At 43.5% G+C, this 12,056-nt stretch overlaps 1 protein-coding gene and 1 pseudogene across 2 annotated transcripts; one reads left to right on the forward strand and one right to left on the reverse strand.

Annotated features, from left to right (window-relative positions):
• Positions 1 to 3,840: 3,840 nt before the first annotated feature.
• On the reverse strand, positions 3,841 to 8,144 carry UQCC6 (ubiquinol-cytochrome c reductase complex assembly factor 6). The gene is made up of 4 exons (XM_080659435.1): positions 8,015 to 8,144; positions 7,545 to 7,662; positions 4,733 to 5,525; positions 3,841 to 4,210 (listed from the first exon to the last, which is right to left on the reverse strand). Exons 2-3 carry the CDS (start codon positions 7,650 to 7,652, stop codon positions 5,430 to 5,432), a joined length of 204 nt encoding a protein of 67 aa, XP_080515561.1. The 5' UTR covers positions 7,653 to 7,662; positions 8,015 to 8,144; the 3' UTR covers positions 3,841 to 4,210; positions 4,733 to 5,429.
• On the forward strand, positions 5,864 to 6,123 carry LOC308243346 (small ribosomal subunit protein eS27-like; annotated as a pseudogene). Its single transcript has one exon. The product of its transcript is annotated as a small ribosomal subunit protein eS27-like (transcript).
• Positions 8,145 to 12,056: the final 3,912 nt, after the last annotated feature.

A 12,056-nucleotide genomic window follows, 5' to 3' on the forward strand; every position in this document is an offset into this window, starting at 1 on the left:
ATGTGAACGGTACTCTTCAAAAGTTTGAAGGTTAGCCCAGCTGGTGTGGCTCAGTGGTTGATCATTGACCTAAGAACTGGGAGATCAAGGTTCCATTTCCGGGCAGGGCACATGGACCAGTTGTGGCCTCGATGCCCAGTAGGGGGCATGCAGGAGGCCGCCAATCTATGATTCTCAACATTGATATTTCTCCCTCTCCCTCTCTCTGAAATCAGTAAAAACATTTTTTAAGGTTAAAACCAAGTAAAGAAATAGCCACAAATTTAAGGAGACAGGGCAACTAAATGCAACTAGATTAAAACAAATCCCAATAAAGGCTGGGATATAGTTAAGTGATAGCATTGACATATGTACTATGTACCATGGTAACATGAGTACTCATGGAAATGGAGAAAGGTATAAGAGACGGTACTAATTTCCCTATAAATCTAAATTTGGAGGTAAAGAAATTGTGACAGTTCAAGTCACAATTGTTAGAATTTTTTTATGTATGTATACAATACCAAAAGAAGTTCACACTTTAAATATTTCAACTTAATTAACAGCACTTTATTTTTTAAAGTTTATTGAATGTATTGGGGTAACAAATTAGGTTTCAAGTATACCTGTTGTCTGTGTCTGCTTAATCCCTTCACCTTTTTCACCAAGCTCTCAAACCCCCTTCAGTCTGACAGTTGGCGGTCTGTTTTCTGTATGAGTATGTTTCTATTTTGTTCATTAGATTCCACAAATAAGTGAAGTCATATGGTATTTGTCTTTCTCTGACGGGCTTGTTTCACTTAGCATCATAGCCTCTAGGGCCATCCATGCTGACCCAAAAGGTAAAATTTCCTACTAGTACTTTTTTATAGCCAAGTAGTATTCCATTGTGTATACCACAGCTTATCCACTCATCTGATGGGCACTTGGGCTGCTTCCAAATCTTGGCTATTGTAAATGACATTGCAATGAATATAGGGGTGCATATACTTTTTCTAATTAGTGTTTCCGGTTTCTTGGGTATATTCACAGAAGTGGAGTGGGGTCATGAAGCAGTTCCATTTTTAATTTTTTGAGCTAACTACTGCTTTCCAGTGTCTACACCAGTCCACATTCCCACTAACAGTACATGAGGGTTCTCTTTTCTCCACATCTTCGCCAACACTGGTTGTTTGTTGATTTATTGATGATAGCCATTGTGATAGGCGACAGGTGATACCTCGTTTTAATTTGCATCTCCCTGATTAGTGACATTGAGCATTCTTTCATGTCTCTTGGCCATTTGTGTGTGCTTTTTGGAGAAATGTCTGTTCAGGTCCTCTGCCCATCGTTTAATTGCATTGTCTTCCTTTGTTGAGTTGTATTAGTACTTTATGTATTTTGGAAATTAATCCCTTATCAGATGTATCATTGGCAAATAGTTCTCCCATTCAGTGGATTATCTATTTTGTTGGTTTCCTTTGCTGTGTAAAAATTTATTTACTTTTTCTTTTGTTTTCCTTGCCCAAGGAGATATATCAGAAAAAATATTGCCGAGAAATGTCTGAGATTTTACTGCCTATGTTTGCTTCTAGGATTTTTATGTTTACAAGTTTTACATTTAAGTCTTTAATCCATTTTGAGTTTATTCTTGCATGTGGTGTCTAAAAAGGTGGTCTAGTTTCCTTTTTTTGCACATATCTGTCCAATTTTCCCAATACCATTTATTAAATAGACTGCTTTTACCCCATTGTGTGTTCTTGCCTCTTTTGTCAAATATTAATTGACCATACAGGATTTGTTTCTGGGCTCTCTATTCTGTTCCATTTATATCTGTTTTTATGCCAGTACCATGCTGTTTTGATTACTATAGCTTTGTAATATAGTTTGATATCAGGTAGCATGATTCCTCTAACTTTGTTCTTCTTTCTCAAGATTATTGTGGCTATTCAGCGTCTTTTGTGATTCCATGTAAATTTTTGGAATATTCTAGTTCTGTGAAAAACATCATTGGTATCTTGATAGGAATTGCATTGAGTTTGTAGATTGTTATAGGCAGTATGGACATTTTAATGTTAATTCTTAAACTTCTGTTGATTCATTGTTAACTGGAGAGCATTACAGAGTCATTTGAAATATACAGACAACTTCTAAACTCACAGCTGGTTTCACCCAAATTAAGAGAAATGCTATTATTATAGCTACCTGATGTCAGATTAGAATTGCTGAACAAAAAAGCAAATATGACCTTTCTAAAGGTTTGAGGAAGTTGCAAAAAATACCCCCGCCCCAAGAGAAAATAAAAATGGTCAGGTTAAGACCCAAGGCTTGCCCTAGCCAGTTTGGCTCAGTGGATAGAGCGTCGGCCTGTAGACTAAAGGGTCCCAGGTTTGATTCTGGCCAAGGGCACATGCCTGGGTTGCGGGCTTGATACCCCCCAGTAGGGGATGTGCAGGAGGCAGCCAATCAATGTTTCTCTCTCATCATTGATGATTCTCTCTCGCTCTCTTGCTTCCTCTCTGAAATCAATAAAAATATATATATAAAAAAAAAGACCCAAGGCTTTGTTCCTAAGACTGATGCTGACCAGAACCTAACTGTCCTGAGGGTTTAATGATTAAGGGAGTGGATGTGCAGGAAGGAGAGAGGCAGGTTTGGATGTTCTTACATAAACAGCTGAATACAGGAACAGCCAGATGGAAGAGATGCACAGGGCAAGGAATGGGCAAAGGGTGTGGAGCTTCCATGCCCTCACCCAGAGCTCCACTCTCCCAGCATCTCCACCTGTTCACCAACCCAGAAGCTCTCCGAATGGATTGAAACTTTGTACGTCAGTATCATTTAAGAGTATATTTGGCATCCATTTGGTCATCATTTTAAATGTTTTGTTGTTATTTCCAGCCAGAAAGGCATCCATTGCATTATTACACTGCTTTATGATTAGAATGCTTGTATTTTCTTCTAGATGTTTAACTTTTTTAAAAATTAAATTTAGTGGGGTGACACTGGTTAACAAAATTATACAGATTTCAGGTGCACAATTCTATAGCACATCATCTGTACACTGTATCGTGTGTTCACCACCCAAGTCAAGTCTCTGTCCATCACCATTTGTCCCCCCATACCCTCCTTAGATAGAGACCTGCTTTTTATTTGTAGTGAAATATGTTCCCTAAGATGCTAGTGAATTAAAATGTAAATATGGTGATGTTTTGTAAAATTACAGCCAGGACAGAGAAGACTAGTACAGAGATGACTGGTTTCACATGTAGTCCTGGGAAACAATCTTACTGACGCAACATAACTTGGTTTATAAAGACACCCATTGATTCAGCTACTAAGGAGGGAAAGGGAAACTAGGAGACAATTTAGCTACCCACTTCAGCCTGCCCTATTCAGCAGATATTAAAATTGGTAGATCCTAAGATACTTGAGAATTTCTAGCTCTAAGTCATTTGCCTTTGTTAATTTTCTTTATAAAGCTGTACAATTACATGAATAACTACTTCAGTTTCCAGAGATTTCACATGGAGGTCTATGTATACTATTGAATCACAAACCACATGGCTGTGTGAAGGTGTGTTAAGGCTGTTGTAATTTAATTTAGAACTAACTTCATAAAAGGACCCATTGTGGTGATGGGGAATTAGTATATTTTCAAACCCTGTGGAGCATGAGGGCATGTTCCTGGAGCAGACTCCTCAGGATCTTTTCAGAATTCAAGTCCAGCAACACAGGGTTAATCTTGTCTAGGGGCAGAGAGATATATTCTCCTGTTGAATTCTAGTGTTTCATCTTAAACCTTCTATCAAGAGAACTCTACAAGGGGGTCCCTATAATGACTACTTTCTCTAGTAGTTAATTGTCAACATTGACTGAAAATTATGTAGCAGTGTGACCTTTACTAGTTTGAAATTTCTTTTTTTAAAATTAAATTTGACATGTAACATTGTATAAGTGTTACTTTGATACATTTATATACTGTAACATGGTTGCCATTGTAGCAATATTTATCACATTACATAATTATAATACAATATTATTGTCTAGATCAGCAATTTTTAACCTTTTTTCATCTAATAAAAAAATTGTGTGGCACACCAAAAAACATATCATACTTTTTGCCAATCTGACAAAAAAATAAATATGCCCAGCCAGTGTGGCTCACAGGTTGAGTGTCGACCTATGAACCAGGAGGTCATGGTTCAATTCCCAGTCAGGCCACATGCCCAGGCTGCGGACTTGGTCCCCACTGGGGGTGTGCAGGAGGCGGCTGATCAATGATTCTCTCTCATCATTGATGTTTCTATCTCTCCCTATTCCTTCCTCTCAAATAAAAAATATTTTTAAAAAATAGATATAATTTTGATTCATTCACACCAGGTGGCTACTGTTGTGTTGGCTGTTGTCATTTTTTTATTTGACAATCTAAGGGAAAAGAGGTCCGTGCCCCTGACTAAATAGTCAGGTATTGCATGTTTTTAAAAATTCTTGCATCATACAGGCTGAAAATCACTGGTTTAGATTCATTATACTGTGCTTTAGATCACTGTGGCTTATTTACTACTTGTCACAAGTTTGTACCCTTAAATACTATCACTCTTATCCCCACTCCCCACTCAGACCTGCTAACCACCATTTTACTCTCCATTAGGTGTTTTTGTTTTTTTTAAATATATTTTATTGATTTTTTACAGAGAGGAAGGGAGAGCGATAGAGAGTCAGAAACATCGATGAGAGAGAAACAATCAGCTGCCTCCTGCACAACCCCCACTGGGGATGTGCCCGCAACCAAGGTACATGCCCTTGACGGGAATCGAACCTGGGACCCTTCAGTCCGCAGGCCGACGCTCTATCCGCTGAGCCAAACCAGTCAGGGCAGCCAAACCAGTCAGGGCTGTTTTGTTTTTTTTAATAGGTATGACTTTTTTAGATTCCATACATAAGTTATATCATAACAATACTTGTCTTTCTATTTGACTCATGACATTTAGCATAATGTGCTCAAGGTCCATCCCTGTTGCTGCAAATGGCAGGATATTCTCCTTTATCATGGCTGAATATTTGGCTGAATATCTATGTACAACATCTTTCTTATCCATTCATCTGTTGATGGGGATTTGGGGTTGTTTTTGTACTTTGGCTAATACTGCAATAAACATGGGAGTGCATATATAAAAAAAAAAAGAATTATAAGAGCAGGAGTCATTGCAAATACTCTATCTCATGTGATATCCACAGCTAAATGGCTATCAAACCACATTTAAGAACGCTTTGGCAGTTTTCAAGAAACACTGGTCAAACCATAAATAAATCTCAATGCATCAGTTAATACCTCCTGTGCACCTCCACCTGTAGCTAGCATTGTAGTAGGTGCTTAAGTGCAAGTAGTTTGACTCACTAAATTTTAAAAATATATATTTAAGACTTATTATTCACAGAGTCCTTGGCAGAGTTGTATTTTGAGGTTTCTACTGCTGAGAAGTTTGAGGTTTGTGTTGTCTCTCTTTCAGTCCCAAAAGCTCCGTTTTGAGTTCTCCAGGCTTTGGTGGGATTTCAGGTATTGTCTATTAAAAAAAAACAAAAAAACACATGTGCCAGTGCTTTCTTAGACTGTAATTAAATGTGACCTGAAAGACTTCAAAGCAGGTAAAGAGGAAAAGGAAGTCCCTTGCTACTCAACAGTAAATCTGTATCATGACAACCCACAGTTGATCTAAGTCCCTTTCTAACCCTAATGACTCTATTATCCAGGCTGGGTTTTAAGTTCTAGAGGGGGAGAGTTTGCATCACTATCACAGATTTGAATAAAACTTTCCATATTTGGAAATTTATTCCTGTACTATTGACTGACTCTCCACCTGTATAAAGCAGTGAGCAAACTTTCTGGCGATGACAACCTCCCCACGACAATACGCCTCTCGCTAAGGATCTCCTCCATCCCTCTCCAGAAGAGAAGAGGCAACACGAGAAGAAACGCCCGGTGCAGAGCCCCAATTCCTACTTCATGGATGTGAAATGCCAGGATGCGATAAAATCACCACTGGCTTCAGCCACGCACAAACGGTAGCTTTGTGGGTTGGTGGCTCCACTGTTGCCTGTCAGCCCACAGGAGGAAAAGCAAGGCTTACAGAAGGATGCCCCTGCAGAGGGAAGCAGCACTAAAAGCACCTCAAATCAAAACGAGTGGGAAACCATCCCAATAAACACATTTTGGATACAAAAATAAATTAATCAATCAATCAATCAATCAATCAATCTACCTTCAGAAAAGATGGTCAGAAAAGGCTGAGAAGATTACCTTTTTAACCGCTTTAGTGAGATGATAATTCACATACCTACCATTCACCCATTTAAAGTATAAATTTAATGGCCTTCAGTAGATTCATAAGGTTGCACATGCAACAATACAATAAATTTTAGAACTGCACCCCCAAGAGAAACCCCATATCCATCACCAGTAACTCCCATTCCCACAAAGCTTTCCCACATCCACGCCACTGCCCTGGGCAACCATTATCTACTCTTTGTCTCAATAGATTTGTCTATTCTGGACAAATTTCATGGGAATGGCATTATACAATATGTAGTCTTTTGTGGCTAATTTTTTTCCCTTGGCATGTTTTTAAGGTTTATTCATGTTGCCACATATAAGTACTTCATTTCCTTTTAGGAACAAATAATATTCTATTATATGGGTATAATATTTTTATAAGTCCATTTATCAGTTTATGGACAACATGGATGTTTTCCACTTTTGGGCTCTTATACAAATAATACTTCTATGAGTATTCATGTACAAGTTTTTGTGTGGACAAATGTTTTCATCTCTCTCTAGAAGTAGAATAGCTGGGTCCTATGATAACTCTATGCTTAACTGAGGAACTGTCAGACTTTCTCCACAGCAGCTATACACTCTACATTCCTAGCAGCACTGCATGAGGGTTCCAGTTTCTCCACATCCTCACCAGCACTTGTCATTAGCGAGGTGGTTCTTTTTTAAAAAAATTAATACCCACCATAGTGGTTATAAAGTGGCATCATATTGGGGAACAGTCCTTTTGTGGACCTTACATTCTGTGGAGGAAACAAAAAAACCAGTAGAGACAAAGGAATAAAATAATTGCAAATTGTGACAAGTGCTCCCCAGGAAACAACCGACTGAGACAGAAGAGCAGAGGAGCGATCCTTTGGAAGCTATCCTCATAGATGGAGGACATAGATAAGCAGAAACTTGCAATTTTGAAGAAGGAAACCAAGCCAAGATCTGGGATGAAAGCTCCCCAAGAACAGAAAAGGCCAGGCCTTCCCATGGGAACAGGCTTGATGAGTTTGAGAAACAGCGAGGAAGCTGGTGTGGCTGCAACCCGGGGAAGGGGAGTTAATGGTATTAGGTAAGGCCGGTGGCAGGCTGTGTAAGACCCCTGTGTGATTTCTGCCTGACTGTGTAAGAGCAGGAAATGGCATTGCTCTAAATGCAACTGGATGCCATCAGCAGGTTTTAGGCCCAGGGCAGAAGTGCTCCTCATTTCGTTTTAAGATCCCTTTTGCTCTTAAAACGAAGCCCAGGACCCTCCTGCACTTACCATGTCCGGCAGGTAGTACCTGTGCACCACTTGGGACCCCGCGAACATGGCCAGGAGGCTGGCAGTGAACATCTTCAGGTAGGTGGCCCAGGGCACGCCCGCGGGCATGGTCAGTGGGCTGGGCGGGGAGGGAAAGAGGTTGGTGTCAGAAGGTTCCCAGCTCACGACTAAACCGAGTCGGGAAACAAGCCTCCTAGCAGCGGGGCACAGTGTGAGAACACCGGGGTTCTCTCCTACCCCTGCCCCCAGGCGCTGAGAGGGCGGACGTCCCCTCCCGGCTGAGGCCAGACTTCAATGGTTTCTTGGCGTTGGGGACTGGGCCTTCGGAATCTAAAGGCAGCTCTGGGGGAGCAAGGAAAAGGCGGCCCCCCGTGGTTTCCCCGCGCCCCTTCAAACTCTAGGAGAGGAACTGCACCCCCACTGGCCCCACAGGCGGCCCACGGAGAGACTGTACAGGAGAGAGACCGTACCGGGAGGGCACGGCCCCGCAGCGGGTCAGAGCACGGGCGGAAGTGGCTTCCGGCGCCGGAGCAGACGGCCTGCGGACAGGACGGAAAGAGCAGGGTCTGGGGCCCCGCCGGACTGGAAAGCAGGGAACACAGCCGCGCGCATGTGACCCGGACGGAAGTGGGACTTAGGGCCGGAACCAGAAGTGTTTTTTAAACCGGTTCCCAGAACTTTCCGGCTCCGGCTTTTGTCTCCCTTCATCCCTCTCCCTACAGTAAGATTTCCCTGGCGGATGTCGAGACTTGGGATCGCGCCGGCTGTATTACGGCATCATGGGTCCTGTGACATGCGCAAATGGCTCGCGTTAAATTAACTACCTTTTACAAGCCAGTGGAGACCGGCACGCTGAGCAGCAAGTGCTCAGGTGAGGTCACCCTCGCATGAGTGACGTTTAAAAGCCCTGTCTCCTTGTGCCCGGCGGCCTTTGATGCTGAAACAGCCACACGAGACAGCTAGCTATACCCTGGTGCTCTGGTGTCACTGGAAAACAGGGAACCCGAAATGGGCAATATTTACGCATTTTTAGGTTGTGCTTTGGTTATGGATTGATTTATGTTAAGCAAAAGGTTAATGCAAGACAATACTGAAAGATTATGGGTTGTATGTATGAAGTGAATCATGATACACTCACTTTTTAAACAATTAGGGAGGTATATTTGACATAAACCACATATTTAAAGCATACAATTTGATGAGGTTTTACCTATGTGTATACCTATGTAACCATCCTTACAGTTAAAATCTTGAACATATCTATCACAACCAAAAAGTTTCTTTGGGCCTCTTTCTAATCCCTCCACATGGCCTCCTTCACTGGGCAAGCAAGGTAAGCAAGCTCGCTAGGCTCTTAAAGGGAAATAAGGTGAAGTGACTTGGCCCTTCTTTTGTTGACCCATCATACAAGCTCTTAAAGTAGAGGCCTACTTGGCAAAGACAGATTTCTCCTGGGCTTCCCTGCGCAAGGCTCAGAGCTGAACAAGTTTGTCTTCCAGACAGATTCAGGGTGATGAGAGAGGCACTGGCGGAACAGGAGCCCCTTTGTTGATTGCTTCACCATTCCCAAGTTCAATGTCCTGCTCCCCAACAACTCTTCCAGTAAACTCTTCCTTTTGTAAGACAGAACTAAGTAGAGAAGCAGAGGCCCCTGGTCTGCTGGGGTTATGAATGGAGCTGGCAGACCCAGAAGATGCAGCACCCTGCAGTGAAGGAGATCCTGGCTGCCCAAGGGTAACTCTTCTGAGTGAAAACCTAAGAAAAGTTTGTAGCTCTTTACACATACTCTCAGTCACTAGAATTATCTTTCTGAAATCAGTGAGGCAAGCCAACTGCTTTAAAAATTTTCTTAGACTGTGATCCTAGGTGGTTAGAAAAACCAGAGAAAGAAAAGATACCCTGTTCATTCATTAATTCAAGAAATATTCAATGGATACCTACTGTTTTGTACTGGTTTCAGCTTATCAACAACCAATGTTATGATGGAACCAGCCTTTATGGATATATATACACACACCTAAGCGACTGGAATGCTGGAACGACCAGTCGTTATGACATGCACTGACCACCAGGGGGCAGATGCTCAATGCAGGAGCTGTCCCCTGGTGGTCAGTGCACTCCCACAGCCAACCTCCCACGGCCAGCGAACCTCCCCTGGTCCCTCCCCATGGCTGGCAGCTGGCAGCCAGCAGGAAGGTGCTGATTGGCCCTGATCGCCGGTCAGGCCTAGGGACTCCACCATGCATGAATTTCATGCACCGGGCCTCTAATATCTATAATAATAAAAGTGTAATATTCTAATTAGACCAGACGTCCTTCTGGACGACCTTCCAGATGAAGCCGGGGCTGTGAGGGAAGCCTGGGTCCCAAGTGCTGAAGGGAAGCTGGTGCTGGCAGCCCAGGGAAGAAAGGCCTACTCTTGCATGAATTCTGTGCATCGGGCCTCTAGTATGTAATAAAAACCTAAGCAACCTTTATGGTGGAATGACCGGAACGACCAGTCGCTGTGATGCGCACTGACCACCAGGGGGCAGATGCTCAATGCAGGAGCTGCCCGCTGGTGGTCAGTGCGCTTCCACAAGAGGAGCACCGCTCAGCCAGAAGCTGGGCTCACGGCTGGGGAGTGCAGCAGTGATAGTGGGAGCCTCTCCCGCCTCCGCCACAGCGCTAAGGAGCAGTGAGCTAGGAGGTAAGGAGCAGTGAGCAGGCGGGCAGTAAGGAGTGAGGAGTCTCGGACTGCATGTCATAGCGACCGGTCAACCGGTTATTCTAGTCGTTCGGTCGCTTAGACATACACACACACACACTGAGTGGCCAGATTATTATGATCTCTGAATACATAATAATCTGGCCACTCAGTGTGTGTGTGTGTGTGTGTGTGTGTGTGTGTGTGTGTGTGTGTATACACTAGAGGCCCAGTGCATGAGTTCGTGCATGGGTGGGGTCCGGCCAGCCTGGCCAGGGGGAGGGGACATGGGTGGTTGGCCGTCCTGCCTGCTGGTCAAACTCCTGGTCGAGGGGACAATTTGCATATTAGCCTTTTATTATATAGCAGAGGTCCTCAAACTTTTTAAACAGGGGGCCAGTTCACTGTCCCTCAGACCGTTGGAGGGCCGGACTATAGTTAAAAAAAAAAAAAATATGAACAAATTCCTATGTGCACTGTGGGCCCAGGACAAGTCGGCTGCTAAGCAGGACAGGCAGCGGCACCTGGCGGGCCGGGTAAATGTCCTCGGCGGGCCGCATGTGGCCCGCAGGCCGTAGTTTAAGGACCCCTATATACACCAAGTAGCCAGATTATTATGCGTTCAGAGATCATAATAATCTGGCCACTCAGTGTGTGTGTGTGTGTGTGTGTGTGTGTATATTTTTTAAATTGATTTCAGAGAAGAAGGGAGAGGAAGATAGAAACATCATTGATGAAAAAGAATCATTGGCTGCCTCCTGCACGCCCCCTACTGGGGATCATGCCTGCAACCTGGGCACATGCCCTTGACTAGAATTGAACCCACGATGCCACAGTCCTCAGGCCGACACTTTATCCACTGAGCCAAACCAGCTAGGGCAGCTCTTATGGTTCTTACTATGGTTGCAAGACACCTCAGCAATAACATCAGGAAACGGTGAGGTCTGATCAAATAACTGAACTGATACCCCTCCCCTGGGAACTGACCTTTTGACTTCACAACCGACATTCCCTTTCACTTAGACCACATTCCATTTGCTAAGACCACATTCCACCTGCTAAGACCACATTCCACTTGCTAAGACTATTATCTTTCCCTTCCGGACTTTCCCAGGATCCAGACCTGCCCAGAGAGTTTCCTGCCGAAAAAACCCACCTAGAGTCCTTTAAAACCTCTGACTCCCCAACCCTAGGAGCTGGTGGCATTTTGGGGTTCAGCCCATCTGGACTCCAGATGACCTAATAAATTTATAATCCCTTACCACTTTTGGCCTCCTTTGGCAACCCCAACAGAAATGTTGAAAAGACACTGGTTTGTTATTTACAAGACCTCACTGCGGGGTCGCAGTAGAGAGAGTGAGCATGCATGTGCATGGGCCTGGGTTCTGCTTTATTGGGGTCAAGGGTGGGAAGCCTAGGGTTTCAGAGTTCACTATCAGTGGATTTAAAATAAAAGAGTGGAAATTAAAGCAGTGGAAAAGGAAAAAAAACAAGTAGTCCAAATGGTCATTTATTGAAATCAACCAAGATTCCTAAAACAAAAGAGCCTCAATTAGGAGAGGCAGCCTAGCTCTTTAACCTGTGTGTGTGTGTGTGTGTGTGTGTGGTGTGCGCGCGCACCTCTGGCAGTGTGTGTGTGTGTGTGTGTGTGTGTGTGTGTGTGTGTGTGGTGTGCGCGCGCACCCCTGGCAGTGTGTGTGTGTGTGTGTGTGTGTGTGTGTGTGTCTGGCAATGTATTTATTCTAGATAGCCAGTCTATGAAGTGGATGCCTCTTTGAAATAAATGCCTTGGCAATCAAAGCTTAAGTTAGGCACTTGCATTATGA

The sequence above is a fragment of the Plecotus auritus genome (genome assembly GCF_963455305.1).
Source record: "Plecotus auritus genome assembly, chromosome: 3".
Lineage (NCBI taxonomy): Eukaryota > Metazoa > Chordata > Mammalia > Chiroptera > Vespertilionidae > Plecotus > Plecotus auritus.